Source organism: Leucopleurus acutus, assembly GCF_964270905.1.
Source record: "Leucopleurus acutus genome assembly, chromosome: X".
Taxonomy (NCBI): domain Eukaryota; kingdom Metazoa; phylum Chordata; class Mammalia; order Artiodactyla; family Delphinidae; genus Leucopleurus; species Leucopleurus acutus.
This window is the reverse complement of record NC_139148.1, coordinates 128,229,872-128,252,959: the sequence shown is the minus strand read 5'-3', so window position 1 is coordinate 128,252,959 and position 23,088 is coordinate 128,229,872. Positions and strand designations below refer to the sequence as shown.

The following is a 23,088-nucleotide window of genomic DNA, read 5'->3' as shown; positions in this document are numbered from 1 at the left end:
CTTTTATAGGTACTACGAAATATTGGCTCTATTCTTGGTGTTGTACAATATATCCTTGTAGCTTATTTATTTTATGCATACTAGTTCGTACCTCTTAATCCCCTACCCCATCCGGCCCCTCCCGTTTCCTTTTTCCCCCACTGGTAACCAGGATTTTGTTCTCTATATCTATGAGTCTATTTCTTTTTTGTTATATTCACTAGTTTGTTGTATTTTTTAGATTCTACATATAAGTGGTATCATACGGTATTTGTCTTTCTCTGTCTGACTTATTTCAGTTAGCATAATACCCTCCAAGTCCTTCCATGTTGTTGCAAATGGCACAATGTCGTTCTTTTTTATGGCTGAGTAGTATTCCATTGTGTGTGTGTGTGCGTGTGTGTGTGTACACCACATCTTCTATCTTCTTTATCCGTTCATCTGTTGATGGACACTTAGGTTGCTTCCATATCTTGGCAACTATAAATAATGCTGCTATGAACATTGGGGGGTGCCTGTATCTTTTTGAATTAGTGTTTTCATTTTGGGGGGATATGTACCCAGGAGTCGAATTGCTGGGTCATATGGTAGCTCTATTTTTAGTTTTTTAAGACACCTCCATTCTGTTTTCCACAGTGGCTGCATCAATTTACATTCCCACCAACAGTGTAGGAGGGTTCCCTTTTCTCCACACCCTCTCCAGCATTTATTGTTTCTAGATTTTTTTTTTTTTTTTTGCGGTACGCGGGCCTCTCACTGTTGTGGCCTCTCCCGTTGCGGAGCACAGGCTCCGGACGCGCAGGCTCAGCGGCCATGGCTCACGGGCCCAGCCGCTCCATGGCACGTGGGATCCTCCCGAACCGGGGCATGAACCCGTGTCCCCTGCATCGGCAGGCGGACTCTCAACCACTGCGTCACTAGGGAAGCCCTGTTTCTAGATTTTTTGATGATGGCCATTCTGACCGGTGTGAGGGGATCTCATCGTGGATTTAATTTGCATTTTCCTGTGATTAACGATGTGGAGTGTCTTTTTATGTGCCCACTGGCTATCTGCATGTCTTCTTTGGAAAAATGTGTGTTGTATTGCTCTTAACTCTTAATGACATATAGCAGGACATATCAGCAAACAGTAGGGGAATGGCTGAGGCTAAAAACATTATTACTTGTACAAGGTGTTATTTGGAAGAACCTACTCTCTCACTTCTTGGGTGAAAAAGTAGGGATAGAGTTTTATAGGATGATTGGCTTATGATTTTGGAGGGGTTGATACAGAACTTTAAAAATTATTTATAATAATAATATAAATACTTATACATGATTAAAAACAAAAAGAAGGGTTTTAATTAATAGTACAGTGCTCCTCCCTGACCACTTTTCTCATTCCCTAAACATAATCATTGTTACCAATTACTGTGTGTAAGCTCCCTTCCAGAAGATTTTTACAGCTATAAATGTAGATACACACTCATGGAAAAATACTTCTCTGCACTTTGCTTTCTTTATTTAATACTGTATCTTGGAGCTTTCTCCCATGTCAGTATATAGGCTTATGCCATTCTTTTGTTCAAAATAGACTTAACTTTTTAATATCAGTTTTAGGTTCACAGCAATGTTGAGCAGAAGGTATAGAGCTTTCTCATATACCTCCTGCCCCCACACATGCGCAGCCTCCCTCATTACCAACACCCACCCCCGCACAAGAATGCTACCTTCGTTACAACTGATTAACCTATATTGACAATATTATTATCACCCAAAGTCCATAGTTTACATTACGGTTCACTTTTGGTGGTGTACGTTCTGTGGGTTTAGACAAAGGTTTAATGACGTGCATCCACCATCAGAGTATCATACAGAGTATTTTCACTGCCCTAAAAATCCTCTGTGCTCCACCTAGTCATTCCACCCCATACAGCCCGTGGCAACCACTGATCCTTTTACTGTCTTAATGTTTTTCTAGAATGTCAGATAGTTGGAATCATACACTGTGTTACTTTACAATTGGTTTCTTTCACTGAGTATGGGCATTGAAGGTTCCTCTGCATCTTTTCATGGCTTGATTTCTTATTTACTTTTAGCACTGAATAATATTCCATTGTCTTGGATGTCACACAGTTTATTTATCCACTCACTTACTGAAGGACGTCTTGGTTGCTTCCAAGCGTTGGCAATTATGAATGAAGAAATTATAAACATCCTTGTGTAAGTTTTTGTTTGGACATAAGTTTTTAACTCCTTTGGGTAAACACGAAGGAGCAGAATTGCTGGATCATATGGTATGTATGTTTTGTTAGAAACCACCAAACTGTCTTCCAAAGTGACTGTACCATTTTGCATTCCTAGCAGTAATGTGATTTCCTTTTGCTCCACATCCTTATCAGTGCTTGCTGTTGTCTGCGTTCTGGACTTTTGGCCATTTGGATGTTTTAATTCGATTTTCCCTAATGATAGGATGTGTAACATGTTTTCATATGCTTATTTGCCATCTGTCTATCTTCTTTGGTGATGTGTATGTTAAGGTCTTTGGCCCGTTGTTTTTTTCTTGGTCAGCTTTTGTTTATGTGTATAGTTTTAGAGAAACATTCCAACAAGACATACACCAACTCTGACTCACATGGTTCATATCTTTATTTTTTCTTTATCTCTTTTTTCCCCAGCATTTTGACATATAATTGACAATGTGATGATTTAGTACATGTATATATTGTGAAATGATTACCATGATAACATTAGTTAACAGCTCCTCACCTAATTACCATTTTGTGTGTGTGTCTGGTGAGAACATTTAAGATCTACCCTCTTAGCAATAGTGTATTATATACCTGAAAATTGCTAACTATTGTCACCTATATTATTGTCTAATAATACTATATTAGATCCCTAGAACTGATTCATCATTAACTGGAAGTTTATACCCTATGACCAACATCTCCCCATTTCCCCCACCCCTGCAGCCCCTGGCAACCACCATTCTACTCTGTTTCTATGAGTTTGGCTTTTTTAGACTCCACATGCAGGTGAGATCATACAGTATTTGTCTTTCTCTGTCTGACTTATTTCACTTAGCATAATACCCTCTTAGATATATCCATGTTGTTGAAAAGGCAGAATCTCCTTCTTTTCAATGGCAAATAAGATTCTATGGTTTGTATAGACCACATTTTCTTTATCCATTCATCTGTCAATGGTAGTTTCCATGTCTTGGCTATTGTGAATAATGCTGCAATGAGCATGGTGTGGGGGGTGCAGATATCTCTTTGAGATAGTGATTTCATTTCCTTTGGCTATATACCCAGAAGTGGGATTTGCTGGATCATAATTCTCTTTTTCATTTCTTGAAGACCCACTGTTTTCCATAGTGGCTGAACCAATTTACCTCCCACCAGTGATGCATAAGGATTCCTTTTCCTCCACATCCTCACCAACACTTAGCTCTTGTTTTGTTCACTCTAGCCATTCTGACAGGTGTGAGGTGATAACTCATTGTGGTTTCAATATGCATTTCCCTGATGATTAGTGTTGTTGAGCATCTTTTCATATACCTGTTGGCCATTTGTATATCTTCTTTGGAAAACATCTTTTCATATGGCTGGGCCTGGATCCCAGGTCTGCAGGAGAAGACTAGTCACCAGGGACCCTTGGGATGTGGCCCATTTTTAATGGGGTTCTTTGTTTTCTTACTGTTAAGTTTTAAATGTTCTTTGTATATTTTGGATAACAGTCCTTTATTAGATGTGCCTTTGGTAAATATTTTCTCCCAGTCTGTGGCTTGTCTTTTCATTTTTTGGCAGTGTCTTTTGCAGAGCAGAATTTTTTAATTTAAATGAAATCCACATATCAATTTTTCCTTTCATGGATCGTGCCTTTGGTTGTATCTAACAAGTCATCACCAAACCCAAGTCATCTATATTTTCTGCTGTGTTAATCTTCTAGGAGTTTTATCACTTTGTGTTTTATATTTAGGTCTGTGATCCATTTTGACACTGATGCAAGAAATTGAAGACTACACAAAGAGATGGAAAGATACACTGTGTTCTGGGTATCAGTATTCTGTTTAACAGTATTATTAAAATGATGATACTACCCAAGGCAGTCTACCAGTTCAGTGCAATCCCTATCAAAATACCAATGGCATTTTTCACAGAACTAGAACAAATAATTTTAAAATTTGTATGGAAACACAAAAGACCCCAGGTAGCCAAAACAATCTTGAGAAAGAAGAACAGAGCTGGAGGAATCATGCTTCCTGACCTCAGACTATACTACAAAGCTACAGTAATCAAAACAGTATGATGCTGGCAGAAAAGCAGACACAGAGATCAATGGAAGAGAATAGAGAATCCAGAAATAAACCCATACACTTATGGTCAATTAATCTATGGCAAAGGAAACATGAATATATGATGAAGAAAAGACAGTCTCTTCAATAAGTGGTGCTGGGAAAACTGGACATCTGCATGTAAAAGAATAAAATTAGAACATTCTCTAATGCTATATAGAAAAATAAACTCAAAATGGATTTAAGACCTAAATGGAAGACCACATACTGTAAAACTCCTAGAGGAAAACATAGGCAGAACACTCCTTCTCATAAATCGCAGGAATATTTTTTTGGATCCGTCTACTAAAGTAAAGGAAATAAAAGCAAAAATAAATGGAACCTAATTCAACTCAGTTCCCTTTGCTGTGCAAAAGCTTTTATCAACAAAACAAAAAGACAATGTACTATGATCCATTTTGAGTTAATGTTTGTGAAGGGTGTAAGGTCTGTGTCTAGATTTTTTCACCATGTGGTTGTCCAGTTGTTCTAGCACCATTTGTTGAAAAGACTATCTTTTCTCCATTGTATTGCCTTTGCTCCTTTGTCAAAGATCAGTTGACTGTATTTATGTTGGTCTATTTCTGGGCTCTGTATTCTGTTTCATTGATCTGTCTGTTGCTAATACCACACTATCTTGATTACTATAACTTTATAGGAAGTCTTGAGGTTGTGTAGTTGTCAGTTCTTTTCATTCAGTATTGTATTGGCTATTCTGTCTTTTTTTCCTCTCCATATAAACTTGATCAATTTGTCAATCACAAGATCATTTGCTGACATTTTGATTGTGATTGCACTGAATCTATAAATCAAATTAGGAAGAACTGCAATCTTGACAGTATTGAGTCTTCCTATCCATGGAATATCTCTCCATTTATTTAGTTCTCTTCTGATTTCTTTCATCAGAGTTCTGCAGTTTTCTTTATATAGATCTTGTGCAAATTTTGTTAGATTTATATCAGGCGTTTATTGGGGGGGCACTAATGTAAATGGTGTTGTGTTTTTATTTCAAATTCCATTTGTTCATTGCTGGTACATAGGAAATTCATTGACTTTTGTATTAACCTTATATCCTGCACCCTTGCTGTAGTTACTTATTAGTTCCAGGAGTTTTTTGTTTTGGGTTGTTTTTTGGGGGGTTGGATTATTTTCTATGATCATGTCCTCTGCAAACAAAGACAGTTTTATTTCTTCCTTCCCAATCTTTATACCTTTTTTTCCCTTTTCTTACTGAAGTAGCTGGGACTGCCAGTATGATGTTGAAAAGCAGTGGTGAGAAGGGACATCATTGCCTTGATCCCGATCTTCTAAAGCTTTGGTTTCTCACCCTTAAATATCATGTTAGCTGTAGATTTTTTGTAGATACTCATTGTCAAGTTGAAGAAATTGCCTTCTAGTCCTAGTTTACTGAGAGTATCCCATTCTTTTAAACAACTACAGGACATTTTATTGTATTGAAGAACCATATTTACCATATTTAATTCAACTATTCTTCTTTGAACACTTGGTCTGTTTCCATTTCTTTTTGCTGTTGTAAGCAGTACTGCTGTGAACATCCTGTACGTAACTCTTTGGGCACATGTATAAGTATTTTTCTGTAACACGTACCTGGAAGTACAATTGTTGGAATAAGAAATATGCGTATTTAAATTATTTTAATTCTTTAAATGTTTAAACAGTTACAGACCTGCAGGAAACTTGCAGGTACAGTACACGGAACTTTTTTCCCCCCAATAGTTTAAGAATATGTTACCATGCCCTATCATCCCTTCTCCCACAGCATACTTCAGAGTCCATTTCCTACAGACATCCTTTTGTATATCATCAATGTAACCATCTGAATCAGAAAATTAACATTGATCCGTTAATACTACCTAATCCTAAGACTTCATTCAAGTTTCACCAGTTGTTCCAGTAATATCTAATACAAGGAATTCCCATTTACTATTCACCTAGATTTCCCAGTTTTACCACATTTGCTCTGGTGTGTATATGTATCTCCAAATACCTTTCTTCTGAATAATTTCAGAATCAGTCCCAAACACGATGCCCATTACCTCTTGATACTTCAGTGTGCATTTCTTAAAAACAAGGACACCCTCCTCCACAACCAGAGTACGTCCATCAAGATCAGGAAATTGACAGTGATCCAGTATTACCATCTAGTCCACAGACCTCATTCGGATTTCACAGATTGTCCCAATGATGATCTTTATAGGTTCAGGATCCAATCCTGGAACACCTGTTGCATTTAGTGGTCATGATTTCCCTGATCTCAGGGACTGTGGTCTCTCAGTGCTTATTCAATGCTGAAAGCTGTTGCTTTGTGTTTTGTCTATTTTATGGTTGTTTATGATGGGAAAGCTAATCTAATACCAATCATTTCATCATAGCAAGAAGCAAAAGTCTACTTTAGAAGCTAGGTTATTAAGTGCAAGACTTTTATTTTATTGGTGGATTATATGCTTTATTCCCATAAAATATTGCTCTTTTCCTGTTTAGAGGTTTGGGTCTTAAATTTTATCTTTGTCTTATATTAATATTGTTTCCTTCCTGTTAGCATTTGCCTGATATATTTCTCTATTTTATATACACATATATATGTTTATATATGTTTGTTTATATATATATGTTTTGTTTTAGGTGTATATTTTGTCAACAGCATATAGTAATTTTTTATCCCATTTATCTTTTAAAAAAAATTTATTTGGCCACGTTGGGTCTTCTTTGCCCTGCGCGGGCTTTCTCTAGTTGTGGCAAGCAGGGGCTACTCGTCATTTTGGTGTGCAGGCTACTCTTCATTGCGGTGCACGGGCTTCTCATTGTGGGGTTTCTCTTGTTGCAGAACATGGACTCTAGGTGCGCGGGCTTCAGTAGTTGTGACGCACGGGCTCAGTAGTTGTGGCTCGTGGGCTCTAGAGCGCAGGCTCAGTAGTTGTGGCGCACAGGCTTAGTTGCTCCGCGGCATGGGGGATCTTCCTGGACCAGGGCTTGAACCGTGTCTCCTGCATTGGCAGGCGGATTCTTAACTGCTGCGCCACCAGGGAAGTCCCCATTTATCTTTTGATAGGAGATTTATTCTATTTACACTCACTTTTTACTGATATGATTGTACATATTCTTATGTTAAAGTCCATGTTTTCTATTTAACATGTTTTTGTTTCTTTTTTCTGTTTGGTGACTTTTGTTGGATTGAATTTTAGTTGTTGGTGTTGACCTTTCTTTTTTTTTTCTTGAATAAGTTAGAGGTTATATATCCTATAACTCTTCTTTTAGTGATTACCTTTTTTTTTGCTATATAAAATGTATTTTTAAAAATAAACTTTTTAAGAACAGTTTTAGATTTACAATGCAAAACTAGTGCAAAGAGTTCTAATGTGCTCTACACCCAGTTTCCCTCATTATTAACATTTTATATTAGCATGATACGTTTGTCACAATTAATGAACCAACATTGATACACTATTATTAACTAAAGTCCATACTCTATTCATACTTCCTTAGTTTTTACTTAAAGTCATTTTTTTTGTTCTAGGATCCAATCAAGGGTACCACATGACTTTCCATCATTACATCTCCGTAGGCTCTTCAGGCTATGCCAGTTTCTCCAACTTTGTTTTTGACAGCCTTGACAGTTTTGAGGAGTATTAGTCAGGTATTTTGTCGGATGCCCCTCAACTGGAATTTCTCTGATGTTTTCCTTGTGATTATACTGGGGTTATAGAGTTACACTTCCTTGAGAGGAAGACCACACAGGTATAGTGCCCTTCTCATCACATCATATCAAGGGAATATAGTATCAATATGACTCATCACTGTTAAAGTTAACCTTGATCGCCTGGCTGATGTAGTGTTTGTCAGGTTTCTCCACTGGTTTCTCCCCACCTTCTCATACTGTAATCTTGGAAGGAAGTCAACACTTATGGAGAGGAGAGATATCTACATAAATTAATTTGAATTCTTCTATTCTCTCCTTTTTATGTTTTTGTTCAATTATTTATATCAGCCTGGACTCATGGAAATTTATACTTAGGGTCATAATCCAATACCACTTTATTTTGCTGCTTAAAATTGTTCCACCTTTAGCCATTGAGAACTCTTTCAGTCAGTCCTGTGGTCCTTTGACATATACCAACCAATATCAATATACTTTAAAGTACTTCCTAGCACTGTAAGATGCTCCAAACTCATCTAGATATTTCCTGCCCCAATTCTAGAATCAGCCATTTCTCCAAGGAGCTCTGGTTCCATTTATTGGAGAATGGTATTTAGAAACCAAGATCTGGGTGCTCGGTGTGTTCATTGCTACTGGGGTGTTGTTGCTTCTAGGTCTTTGCACCTGACAGAGCAAGGGAATATATATCTGCATACTAGCCCATGTATATACACATGTTTATGAATATTTCTGTATGTAACCATCTGTATATATATTAAGCTAAATGTGGTTCATACTGAGGTCTCCAACTCTGATCCACTATCACATGGGTCATTCTAGCCTTCTCTTCTTATCTGTAACCTCCCTCTCCAACAGTGAGAAACCTGGCTTCTATAATCCACTGTCCACTTACTTATTTGTTCAACTTCAGTATACACGCATAGTGGTTTGCTTGAGAGTTAATGTATATACCCCGGTGGGAAACTACGTGCCCATCTAGAGGGAATGAAAGCTGTCAAGTTCAATAGCAGTCAGGGTTGGGCAGATGGGTCCACTTCTGAGGACAAATTCTCTTGTGAAAAACTCTTCCCCAGTGCCTTTTTAGTTATGTGTAATTAGTCAGAGATACTAGTCTAGGTGTAGTTGCTGGGATCGGGGGGAAGGTGCCCTGGGTTGCCAAAATGCAGAGCAGCCTTTATGTGAGAGCCGGGATGGGGTGAAAGAACTTGCCCATTATCAATGGAGTTTTGGGGCTCTGATACTCCCTGTTGCAAAAGTCATACTATAAAGTCTTTTAAAATGATTGTACTTCATGTTTCATACAGTTGAGCCTTCAGCCTTCAAGTAGACTGAAGACTGTTTGTTTTGTTGTTGTTGTTTTGGTAGCAATAGGTTGCTTGTCGAAGGATAACATTCAATATATCTTTGGGTGGTTTCAACTGATTTCCTTTTGTGGCAGTAGTATCTTCAGGACACTGTCTAAAGGGAAGTGACCGTTACGAGAGTATTTCAGTATTATTTTGTGTTTTGCAAAGATAGTTACATTCAAAAATCTTTTTTTTTTTTTTAATTTTTAGGATCTGGGGACGTTGGTTTCAGTCTGGAGGATGCATTGGAAGAAACTTCCTCAGTGAAGCGTGAGTAGTAAATCAAACTATTAAAAGCAAATAATGATGCTTAATACGCACTACCCATTCAGAATACACATTCAGGGAAAACAGATGGCCTGTATTTCACCTGATCCGATGGAACATGTTTATCATAAATTGCATTATTTAAAGAAAATCTGAATATTTAAAATCCTTTGTTTCCTTTGTGGAGAATACCAAAAATGTGCAATAACTGATACAGGATTTTCTCTGGCTCAAGTCACAGCCTTTACTGGTGTGACACCTCAGCAGTGGCCTCCAAGGACTATCTTTTTCTAGCTCAGAAAAAGATACTTGGAAATGAATAAAGGATTTGTTTCTCCTTTTAGATCTTTTTATAACAGGTAGTCTTAGGACCGTATCTACAGGTAATCTCTCAAATGCTAAGCTTTGTCATCAGTTTCTCTTTATATTTTTTTGAGAAAAAATTTAAACCATTCTTTTAAAAAAAATGCATGAATGCTTAGAAAGTAAAGTTGATATTTCCATTGATCCCTCCCCATCCTACAACACCCACTCCCATCCCAAGAGGGAGCTGCCTAAGTCAGTTTAAGATATGCTGGTCCCAACTAGTTTTCTCTGCTGTTGTGAACATCTACACTCATAGATTATTCGGTGATTTTGTTTTACATAACATGTGTAGGGCTTTTTTTCATTTCAGTTATATGTATTTCACAACTTTTAAAAAAATGGAATATGTATTGAAGACCTGAGTGAATATAGCTATCTATGTTAGTTTCCTTTCTTACAGGCAGCTGTAACAAAGAACCACAGACTGGGTGGCCTAAAACCACAGAAATTTATTCACTCACAGTTCTTGAGGCCAGAAGTCCAAAATCAAGGTGTCGGTAGGACCATACGCCGGCTTGAAGGCTCGAGGGGAAGAATGCTTCCTTGCCTAGCCTAGCTTCTGGCGGCTCTAGGTGGCCCTCGGCTTGCAGCTGCATGGCTCCAGTCTCTGCCTCCGTCTTCACTTGGCCTTCTCCTTGTGTGTGTGCCTTCTCCTCTTCAGTCTCTTATAAGGACACTTTTTGTTGGTTTTAGAGCCCATCTGGATAATCTTGAATGAACTCATCTCAAGATCTTTACTTAATTACATCTGCAAAGACCCTTTTTCCAAATAAGGTCACATTCATAAGTTCTGGAGCTTAGGACTTGGCTATATATTTTGGGGGCCACTATTCAACACACTATATTATCCATATATCTATATTTTTATACCTATATCTCATTCACAAACGTATGCTTCATGGAGCTGGCATTCCAGTGGCGTGGCTTTGGCCACGGCCAGTGATACCACTTCTTACTGGCAGGCACGTGGTTTGTTTCTGTTTTGCACAATTACAAATGGGACTACAGTGAACATTCTTGTCTGTTTCCTTTGTGTCCAACTATCAGGCCAAAGGGTATATGTATTTTATATTTTAATAGATTTTGACAAATTGTTTCGAAAATGCATGTGCCATTGTGTACTCCCACTGATGCTGTTACAAGAGTATGTTTTTCCCCCAGACCCGTACCATCGCCAGATTTCACCAATCAAAAACATTTTACCAGTATGATGGATAAAAAAATCATATATTTTTTTGCCAGTGGCATTTTCCTCTTGGTGAATTGTCTGTTCATATCCTTTCCCCATTTTCTGCCAGGTTGCTTGTCTTTTTTTTTTTTTAATGAGTTTGAGAGGTCTCTTTGTATATTCAGGACTGACAAAGGCACGGGCTCTGGAGTTAGACTGCCTGTGTCTGAACCCTGCCTCTGCCACTTATTAACTGTAACCTTGGGTGAGTTATCTGACTTCTTTGCACCTCAGTTTCCTCACCTGTTGCATGAGGTTAATAATAATAAATTAATAATAATTGTAAGGGTTAGATAAGATGGCCCCTGTGAAGTGTTCAGCAGAGGACTCGGTACAAGGTGAGTGCGCAGTGTCAGCCATTATTATTGTTCTTTGACTGATTTCATTGGAAGGACTTACTGCAGCTGGGTCTGTGGTGTAAGAGTCAGGCACACGTGAGGAATGCTCACCTGCTTAAATTGATCAACAAATTCAACATAATTCCCGTCAAACTTCCAGATAGAATTTTTGCAGACAAGCAGATCCTAAAATACATATGGAAATTCATGGAACCCAGAATAGTCAAGACAATCTTGAAAGAGAAGAAAAAGTTGGAGGACTCACACTTCTAAATTTCAGAACTTACTACAAACGTGCGGTAATCAAGATAGTGTGGTACTTATCCTAAAGATAGACATAGAGCTCAATGGAATAAAATTGAGAGTCTAGAAATGAACCATTACATCTATGGCCAGTTGACTTTTGACCAAGATGCCAAGACTATTCAATGGGGGAAGAATGGTGTCTTCAGTAAATGGTGCTGAGACAGTTGGATATCCACATGCAAAAAATGAATTTGGATCCCTGCCTCATACATTACACAAAAATTAACTCAAAATGGATCATATACCTAAAAATGAACTTCTAAGAGCTTTATAGTTTTGTGTGTGGTGTGAGGTGAGAGCCTTGAGCATTTTCAGGTCTTTCCTGAACATGTCCACAGTCCTATACATGCAGGTGGCCTTTTAGATTCCCAGGAAAATAAATATACTTAATTTATTAGCAGTGATGGTTTTAATGCAATTGTTTAACATTTCCAAAACCAAACGTGACCAAACAACAAAACAAACACAGTAAGTATAAACAGACCCCTAACTAGTAAATTTGTTAATTTCCTGATGGAGGACTTTTTAATATTTATATCCCTTTGTCAACTGTGCGCTGGCTCTTCTGATCTTCATCAGCACCCATGAGCCAGTGTGTGTGGGACCTGTAGGACCACCAGCACATGGTGTCTTCGGTTGAATGACATCCTTCAAGACCACATCGCTCTGCCATCCTTTTTTTTCTAGCTTGGCTGCTTTCACTTAGCGTAACACTTTCAAGGTTCACCATTGTTGCTTTCAGAATTTGCCCCTCCCTCTCACCTGCCTTCACTCCCCACTTCCCTCCATCTCTCCCCTCATCTCTCCCTTTTTCTCTCTGTGTGCAATCATCTCACAGGGGGAACCCACTTCTGCTTTTGCCGAATCAAGCTTCTTATGAGTGCCCTGATTTTCTCCGAATGCCATGGCACTGTCGTTAAGCCACACCCAGGGGTGCGGCACACCTTACAAAGAGGTGCTCCGGGCAGGAGTGCAGTGTTGCAGGCAGCATTTGCTGAGCATCAGAGAATCCTTTCTACGTTTGTCATTTTGAGCAAGGCTTCACAGGAACAGATGTCTTTATGTTAGGAGCTCTTTGCTTTGATGACGGTGACCTACTATTCTAATTCCCTGATAAGTAGCTAGACTTTGCTCATCTCAATTATGGATGACAATAAATCCCATTTAAAGGCTCACAACAAGAAAATCGGTAGTTAATGGTATCTTAAAAGTACACAAATCCAAGGTCATGCTCTGTATCACTGCAGGCTCAGGCTGTGGCAGAGCATCGGGTCCCCTAGACATGTAAGGAGCGCATTCTCTTGAACCGGCACCTGCAGATCTTCCGAGAAACCAGGCTCCTCAGAAACTGTGAGTAGTAGGGCAGAGGTCCACAAAGCTATCGTGATCAAGACGGTGTGGCACAGCATAAGGACAGAACAGAAATCAGAGTCCCCCAAGTAAACCCTTCACATCTACGTTCAGCTGATTTCTTTTTAAAGCTGGAAAAAGAAATAGTTTTACACAAGCACTGCATGAAGCATACGGATTTTAAGGTAATATTCTATAAGTGGCAATTGCTTTTCTGAAAGTTGCACAAATAATGGTTTCAGTAATGTCATTTCCCTTTCCTAACTGTACATATCGCCATAATATAAGGTATACATAAGGAGCCCTATTTAGACAGGTAAGCTATACTTCTTCGTATTATAGGTGCAAAGTCAAATGGAAATTATAGATATAAAACCATCTCTAAACTGATGATCTAGATTTAAACACTATGTAATGACAACAGATTATCACTTGTGGTTCCCTTACCGTAAAAATCCATCCACTGGTGTGGCCTCCACATTGAAGTATGCATTCGTGTACCCAAAGCCTTCACAAAGAGTGAAGGAAGTATGATCATTTTAAGAGAAAGACTTTCCGTATTCTCAACTTCCCTATATACTTTTACTAAAACTGAATTGTGGTAGAATGCACATGCAGTTGTGCTGATACCCTCCTTTCCCACCCTTCCCTCTTTGTAAGTAATCTATTGAAGTAAAATTCACGTAACATAAAATTAGCCATTTTAAAGCGAACAATTCAGTAGCATTTTAAGACATTCACCGTGGTGCAACCACCACCTCTATCCAGTCCTAAAACATTTCCATTACTCCAGAGTAAGAACCCTTACCCATTAAGCAGTTTCTTCTCATTTCTCCCTCCCCCTAGCCCCAGACAATCATCAGTCTACTTTCTGTATCAGTTGACTGATCTCTCCAAGATATCTCATATAAATAGTATCATATAATGTGGAACCTTTTGTCTTTGGCTTCTCTCACATAGCATAATGTTTTGGAGGTTCATCCACCTTACAGCATGTATCAGTGTTTCATTCCTTTTTATGTCTGAGTAATATTCCATTGTATGGATAGACCACAGTTTTATCTATTCATCAGTTGATGGATGTTTGACTGTTTCCATCTTTTGGCTATTATGAAGAATGCTGCTATGAACATGCATGTACATGTTCTTGTTTGCATGTACATGTTCTTGTTTGAATACCTGCTTTTAATTCTTTAGGGTGTATACCCTGGGAGTGGAATCACAAGGTCATATGGTCATTCTGTGTTTAACTTTTGGAGGAACTGCCAAACTTTTTCCATAGTCGCTGTACCATTTTACACTCCTACCAGCAGTGTATGAGGATTCCAATTTTTCCACATCCTCACCAGCTTATTTTCCTTTTTCCCCCCAGACTTTTGTACCCTTTGACTGACACCTCCTCCATTTCCCTCTCCCCCAAGCCCCTGGTGATCACCATTCTACTCTCTATGAATTTGACTATTTTAGATTCCTCATAAAAGTAGAGTCACGTAGTATTCTTTTGTGTCTGGCTTCATTTAGCATGATGTCCTCCAAGTCCATCCACGTTGTCCCCAAGGGCAGGATTTTCTTATTTTTTAAGGATAAATAATATTCCATTGCATGTATATTCCACGTTTTCATTATCCAGTCATCCATCCATGGACACTTGAGTTGTTTCCATATTGTGGCTATTGAGATTAATGCTACAGTGAACTTGGACATGTTGTTACCTCTTTGAGATCCTTATTTCATTTCTTTTGGATATATACCCAAAAGTAGGATTGCTGGATCAAATGATAGTTTTTTTTTAAATGTTTACTTATTATTTATTTATTTATTTTTGGCTGCATTGGGTCTTCATTGCTGCGTGGGCTTTCTCTAGTTGCAGAGGGCAGGGGCTACTCTTCGTTGTGGTGCACAGGCTTCTCATTGCTGTGGCTTCTCTTGCAGAGCACGGGCTCTAGGCACGTGTGCTTCAGTAGTTGTGGCTCACGGGCTCCAGTAGTTGTGGCTCACGGGCTCCAGTAGTTGTGGCTCACGGGCTCCAGTAGTTGTGGCTCGTGGGCTCCAGTAGTTGTGGCTCATGGACTCTAGAGCGTAGGTTCAGTAGTTGTGGCGCACGGGCCTAGTTGCTCCGCAGCATGTGGGATCTTCCCGGACTAGGGCTCGAACCCGTGTCCCCTGCATTGGCAGGCGGATTCTTAACCACTGCACCACCAGGGAAGTCCCCAAATGATAGTTCTGTTTTTCATTTTTTTGAGGAACCTCCATACTGTTTTCCATCGTGGGTGTACCATTTTACATTCCCACTGACAGTGTAGAAGGGGCTCCTTTTTCTCCACAACCTCATCAACACATTATCTTTTGTGGGGTTTTTTTGGTTTTTTTTTGCGGTACACGGGCCTCTCACGTTGTGGCCTCTCCCATTGCGGAGCACAGGCTCCGGACGGGCAGGCTCAGCAGCCATGGCTCACGGGCCCAGCCGCTCTGCGGCATGTGGGATCTTCCCGAACTGGGGCACGAACCCGTGTCCCCTGCATCGGCAGGCGGACTCTCAACCACTGCGCCACCAGGGAAGCCCTATCTTTTGTTTTTTTGATAGTAGTCATCCCAATAGGTATGAGATGATGTCTCATTGTGGTTTTGATTTGCATATCCCTGATGATTAGTGATGTTGAGCATCTTTTCATGTACCTGATGGCCATTTGTATGTTTTCTTTGGAGAAATGTCTAAGTCCTTTGCCCATTTTTAAAGATTGAAGTATAGTAGTTGATGTACAATATTCTGTAAGTTACAGGTGTACAGTTTAGTGCTTCACAATTTTTAAAGGTTATACTCCATTTATAGTTATTATAGAATATTGGCTGTACTCCCTGTGTTGTACAGTATATCCTTGTAGCACATTTTATATATAATAATTTGCACCTCTTAGTCCCCTACCCCTATCTTGCCCCTCCCCCCTTCCTTCTCCCCACTGGTAAATACTAGTTTATTTTCTATATCTGTGAGTCTGTTTCTTTTTTAAGTGTTCACTAGTTTGTTGTATTTTTTAGATTCCACATATAAGTGCTATAGTACAGTATTTGTCATTCAGTTATCATAAAACCCTCCAAGTCTTTCCATGTTGTTGCAGATGGCAAAACTTCATTCTTTTTTATGGCTGAGTAGTATTCCATTGTGTGTGTGTGTGTATATATACACATCACTTCTTTTTCCATTCATCTGTTGATGGACACTTATATTGCTTCCATATTTTGGCAATTGTAAATAATGCTGCTGTGAACATTGTGGTGGATGTATCTTTTTGAATTAGTGTTTTTGGGGTTTTTTTGGATATATACCCAGGAGTGCAATTGTTAGGCCATATGGAAGTTCTATTTTTAGTTTTTTTAAGAAACCTCCATACTGTTTTCCACAGTGGCTGGACCAATTTACATCCCTACCAACAGTGTAGGAGGGTTCCCTTTTCTCCACATTGTTGCCAACATTTTTTGTGTGTGGTCTTTTTGATGATAGCCATTCTGACAGGTGTGAGGTAATATCTCATTGTGGTTTTGATTGGCATTTATTTCCCTGATGATAAGTGATGTTGAGCCTCTTTTCATGTGTCTGTTGGCCATCTGCATTTCCTCTTTGGAAAAATGTCTGTTCACTTCTTCCCATTTTTTAATCGGGTTGTTTGGTTTTTTTTGATGTTGAGTTGTATGAGCTGTTTGTATGTGTTGGATGTTAATGCCTTATCGATCAATCATTTGCAAATATTTTCTCCCATTCAGTAGGTTGTCTTTTTGTTTTGTCAATGGTTTCCTTTGCTGTGACAGAAATTTTAATATGTTGTATTCTTATTTTCATTCATCTCAAGTGTATTTTATGATTTCCCTTGTGATTTCTTCCCTGAACCATTGGTTATTAGGAGTGTGCTGTGTAATTGCCATATAGCTGGAAATTTTTCAAATGCCCTTTTGTTAATGATTTCTGTTTTCATTCCATGGTGGTTGGAGCACACAATTTGTATGATTTCAGAATTTTAAAATATATTGAGATATGTTTTGTAGCCTAGCATGTGGTCTGTCTTGGAGAATGTTCCATGTGTAATTGAGTAGAATGTGTTTGCTGTTTTGAGGGCATGCGTTCTATAGATGTCTGGTAGATCTAGTTGGTTTATAGTGTCGTTCAAATCTTGTATTTCCCTTTTGTTCTATTTATGATTGAAAGGATTGTATTGAGCTATCCAACTATTGTTGAATTGTCTATCCTTCCCTTCAGTTTTGTTACATTTTGCTTCATATATTTTGGGGGTTCTATGGTTAGGTGCACGTGTTTAAAATTGTATATCTTACTGCTGGGTTTATCCTTTTACCAGTATAAAATGTCACTCTTCGACTCCTATGACAATTTTTGTCTTAAAGACTATTTTATCTGATAATGGTGTAGCTCCCCCAGCTCTCTTATGGTTGTTATTTGTATACTATACCTTTATCCATCCTTTTACTTTCAACCAATTTCTATTTTTGCTGTTTTTTTCTGGGTAGTTGATTAATTATTGAATGGTTGCTGTGCACACAGCCAAACCTGTTTCATCTCTGCCTCTCCCATTATTTAAATTTCATTTCCTTCTTCCACCTCTAATTGTAGGAACAGTTACAGCATAGTCTTTTTTGGGAGGCTTCATTATTTTTATTTTTTTAACAACATAGTCTTGAAGTTCAAGAAAAACTACTGGAAAACTCCTGTGTGGCATGCTACGTAATTGATGTGCAAGAAGTCTACAGTTTTAAAGGAATATGGTTGAGCTGAAAGACCTAGTATTAACAGCAGTAACCACACTTATATACACTATGTTGTTGGTGTTGTAACCACTTTCAGCTGATGAGACACTCCCATACTCTACTGGGAACATAGCGTCACTTCATCCCTGGGCAGTATTACCTGTGATTACGGTGCCGGGTTGAGAGTGGTGACAGCCAAGGCTTGGAGCTCTCGGGTTGTGCTCCAGCTCTGGGACCCCCTGAAGCATGTGGTCGTCTCCTGTAGATCTGGGCTCAAGTCCCAGCTCCACTAATCACCAGGTCAAATGTGGGCTCATGTCCACCTCACCACCCATCCTGTGAAGAAAAGCAAGCAGAACTCGTCTCCTGTAAACCCTCTTACATCTCCTTGTCATCCTCAAGGTGGCTCTTCAGAGGCATCAGAGGGACCTCAGGACCAGGACAGGGGTGCTGTGCTCATGCTGTGACTTCCCTGAGCCGTGCAGGGGCTGCTGTGTGTTGTTGCTAATTGTGCTCCCCTTGCTGTCCCCCTTCCCCCTTTAGAGAGATGGGACCGTGTCACCACCACAACCAGGAGACCGGGAGCGACCAGAGCTCCAGCAAAGCCTGCAGGTAACACGGCTGTTCTGAGGAGGGCACTAAGGAGGGACCCCGTGGAGCTCCTTCTGGGATAGTATCCAGTTGAACTACCCATAGTTTTAAGTCCTGTGTGTGTAATGCCAACCGAGACCTTCATCTGAACACTGGGTTTAACTTAATAGAGTATGACCAGTCACTATGACTTCTGTGTGTTTTATGAAAAGTCCTGCTTGGGAGAATTTCAAGAGAAAAATGCATTTGGACTTCCTCCCCTTTTCAACCATTTTACACTCTAAAATCAGGGAAGATATAATTGTTTAGGTTTTATGAAGCCCATCAAACATTTTCTCTAGGCAGATGGAGCATTTTGAAATGGCATTTGCTTTACAGTGTCATCTTTCACTGAAGGATTTTGGAACTTGTTGCTTCTTTGTGACTCCTTCCTGGAGCTGTTTTAACTTTTCTCCAGATGGGCCATTTTACTATTCAGATATCTTCACTGATATAAAGAGAAACGTAGCCTTGGGGTGGGGAGCGCAGTCGTTGCTCCCATCTGGCAACTTGTTACCAGTACTTAAGGAGCATGCTACCGTGTTCCTTGAAGTGGATAGCTACCTTTCTTCTGAAGAAACAGTCATGACCCAGAAGAGTGAGTGCTGCTTCACAGTTTGCCCTCACGTCTTCACATCTGCAGCCTCAAAGAGGTGCATTGTGACCACGTAGCCTCCCTCTTGAGTGTCCAGTTTCTGACTCTATGCAGCTCGTTTTGAATCTTGGGTTAATACCTATAATCAGTGAGCTTACTGTTAAAATGGTCTGACTGCTGGCCTAAGCAAAGCATGTGTGGGAATATAAAGTAGTGGAAAATTGGTAAATATATTGCAAAGGCAGAAAGCAGTAACTTGCTCCATCCTGTTGGTATTTCCATTATCAGTGTCTGTAGAAGGAGTCAGACCCCAATTAAAGTTTCTTTGTCTTAACTCATTGATTGTGCTGATCAGCAGAGCCCACGAATGTTGACTTGTTTTTTGGAATCTTGTACCCAGTTGCTAATCAGTTGGCTGTTTTTTTTTATGTTTTGGGGCTTCACTGAAGGTAGTGAATTTGACTTGGCCGATGCCTTGGATGATCAAGATCATGGCCACAGGAAGCCGAGTGCGGGAGGAGGAGGTAAGTCACAGCTGGTTGAAGGCACAGGCCAGTGCTGTAGCTCCCCGGTCAGGGTGTAGCTCATTAACTAGAACAGCGCACAGAGCCACTCCTGGCCTGGCAGAGCTGGGGGCGCTTCAAGGCCCAGGAGAACCCTACCACAGTGGTTCTCAAGCGTTCTGGTCTCAGGACTCCCCAAATTATGGAGGATCTCTATTGAGGTGTGGGTCACGTCTATCGATATTTATCATCTTTGAACTTAAAACTGAAAAAAATTTTTAAAATATTTTTATTAACTTTAAATGAAAAATAATACGGCCATAACTGTTAAGATAAATAGCATATTTTTATGGTAAATGACCATGCTTTTCCTAGTGGAAGAGCTGGGCTCTCACATCTGCTTCTAGATTCAATTGTTGTGATATATTGTTGAAGTATATATATATACTTATATATATATATGGTTGAAGTATATGAAGGAAATCTGGCTTCCTATAAATATACAGCTGGAAAATGGAGGAATATTTCAATTGACTATTCATGTAATTATGGACATTCTTCTTTGATACGACACAAAAATTCAGCCATTGGTTGTTTCTTACAGGTTAAGTGCAGTGTGGAGTATGAAACCGCATGAATGAATCTTCCGTCCTTGACCCCAGTGAACCCCCCTCTCTTATCCTTTGAATGGATCTTTTACTGGTCGTGGTTTGGGAGCATCGTCGTGCACTGGTCCCTGGGAAGATGTCAGTGCCCTGCCTTATGCAGACCTTCCCGGTGCTGACGCATTCCATTCTACTTCAGAACATCACATATGTTACTATCACCACCCATCTCGTTGGAAAAAGTCTTTAAGTATCGGGAAGCTGTCAAGCTCACAGTAGTAGTTTTTCAAAATTCTTAGCATTGCTTGAAATCTTAAATTTTACCATTGGCAAAAATACCGTTAGTTGTTTCCCTTGAAGTGAAGGGCTCACTTCATTCATTTGCAAGAAAATGTCTGTCAGATATTCAAGTCAGTATAACCGTAGTCGTACTCCTGGATCCTTCAAGGAAGAATCTTGTATGAGAGAAGCGGCTAGCACTGCTTAGAACTGATGCAGTCGCGCAAATGCTTTTCCTGTGTCAACCTCTGTATTTTGAGGTGCCACAGAAAAGCTTTAAGCATACTTGCTGTTTTATCAGAATATTAAAAGGGCACATTTTCATGAAAGTAATAATTTTTCTGCTCATATTCGTTTTCCAGTGCTGCCTAACGTATTACCACAAACTTGCTGGTTTAAAACAATTTTCACTTATTGGGTTGGCCAAAAAGTTCGTTCGGGGTTTTGGGTTTTTTTTTTTTGGGGGGGCCAATCCTATATTTTCTTTTTTTTTTTTTAGCATCTTTACTGGAGTATAATTGCTTTACAATGGTGTGTTAGTTTCTGCTGTATAACAAAGTGAATCAGCTATACATATACATATATCCCCACATCCCCTCCCTCTTGCGTCTCCCTCCCACCCTCCCTATCCCACCCCTGTAGGTGGTCACAAAGCACCGAGCTGATCTCCCTGTGCTATGTGGCTGCTTCACACTAGCTAGCTATTTTACATTTGGTAGTATTTATAAGTCCATGCCACTCTCTCACTTCGTCCCAGCTTCCCCTTCCCCCTCCCCGTGTCCTGAAGTCCATTCTCTGCGTCTTAAATAAAGTCTGCGTCTTTATTCCTGTCCTGCCCCTAGGCTCTTCAGAACCTTTTTTTTTTTTTTTTTTAGATTCCATATATATGTGTTAGCATACTGTATTTGTTTTTCCCTTTCTGACTTGCACTCTGTATGACAGACTCTAGGTCCATCCACCTCACTACAAATAACTCAATTTCGTTTCTTTTTATGGCTGAGTAATATTCCATTGTATATATGTGCTACATCTTCTTTATCCATTCATTGTCGATGGACACTTAGGTTGGTTCTGTGTCCTGGCTATTGTAAATAGTGCTGGAATGAACATTGGGATACACGTCTCTTTTTGAATTATGGTTTTCTCAGGGTATATGCCCAGTAGTGGGATTGCTGGGTCATATGGTAGTTCTATTTTCTGTTTTTTAAGGAACCTCCATACTGTTCTCCATAGTGGCTGTATCAGTTTACATTCCCACCAACAGTGGAAGAGTCCAACCCTATATTTTCTAAGTTTCTCTGTGCTGCTGAAGTCCAGATGTTTAACTGTCAAAACTTTTTTGACAAAATAACCTTGATTCTCAACTTTCCCTTTGCCTACTTTTATTTTTTGTACTTTATTTGTTTTTATTTATTTATTTTTGGCTGTGTTGGGTCTTCGTTGCTGCACGTGGGCTTTCTCTAGTTGTGGTGAGCGGGGACTACTCTTCATGGCAGTGCATGGGCTTCTCACTGCAGTGGCTTCTCTTGTTGCAGAGCACGGGCTCTAGGCACATGGGCTTCAGTAGTTGTGGCTTGCGGGCTCTAGAGCGCAGGCTCAGTAGTTGTGGCACATGGGCTTAGTTGCTCTGAAGCATGTGGGATCTTCCTAGACCAGGGCTCAAACCCGTGTCCCCTGCATTGGCAGGTGGATTCTTAACCACTGCGCCACCAGGGATGTCCCCTTTGCCTACTTTTAACAAATTTATTTTTAGATAATTACAGATTTACATGTAGTTGTAGGAAATACTACAGAAAGAGCCGTTATTCCCTTCACCTAGTTTTCCCCAGTGGTAACGTTGCAAATTGTACTATAATATCACAAACATTTTTTTGTTTGTTTTTTAAGAAAACTCATGTATTTTTTAAAATTTGGTTTTTATTGAGGCAACATTGGCTTATAACATTATATAAGTTTCATGTGTACGACCTTATATTTCTACTTCTGTATACACTACAGGGTGCTCACCACCAAAAATTTAGTTTCCTCCATGACCATAGAGTTGGTCCCCTTTACCCATTTCACACCCCGCCCCCACTCTGGTAATGACTATTCTGTTCTCTGTATCTGTGTGTTTGTTTTTGTTTGTCACAACCATTTTATTCAGATTTCCCAGTTTTTACTTGTACTCACTTCTGTGTGCGTGTGTGCTTAGGTTTTGCAGTTTTATCACATGTGCAGGTTTGTGTATTTGCCATGATAGGCAGGCACAGAACAGTTCCATCATTATAACTATTGTTGTTGGGTGAACTGTTCTCTATATGTCACTTAGATCTTGATGGTTGGTTGTGTTTACTGGTTCTTCTACATCCTTGATGATTTTTTGTCTAGTAGTTCTGTCGATTGCTGTGAGTAGGGCGTTGAATTCCCCAACTGTAGTTGTGGATTTGTATCTCCTCTTAGCTCTCTGTTTCCGCCTCATGTATTTTAAGTCTGCTTTTTTGGTGCATCCAAATTTAGGATCATGATGTCTTCCTGATAGGTTTCTCCTCTTATCATTATGTCCCTTTT

The 23,088-nt window shown here is 39.5% G+C and overlaps 1 protein-coding gene across 1 annotated transcript in view; it reads left to right on the top strand.

The window, feature by feature from the left end:
- CD99L2 (CD99 molecule like 2) overlaps positions 1 to 23,088 on the top strand; it is a 109,493-nt gene that overhangs the window by 47,222 nt on the left and 39,183 nt on the right. Inside the window, exons 2-4 of the mRNA XM_082865224.1 lie at positions 9,530 to 9,589; positions 18,470 to 18,538; positions 19,601 to 19,675. Coding sequence (XP_082721350.1) covers positions 9,530 to 9,589; positions 18,470 to 18,538; positions 19,601 to 19,675 — 204 coding nt within the window. The remainder of the gene's footprint in view (positions 1 to 9,529; positions 9,590 to 18,469; positions 18,539 to 19,600; positions 19,676 to 23,088) is intronic.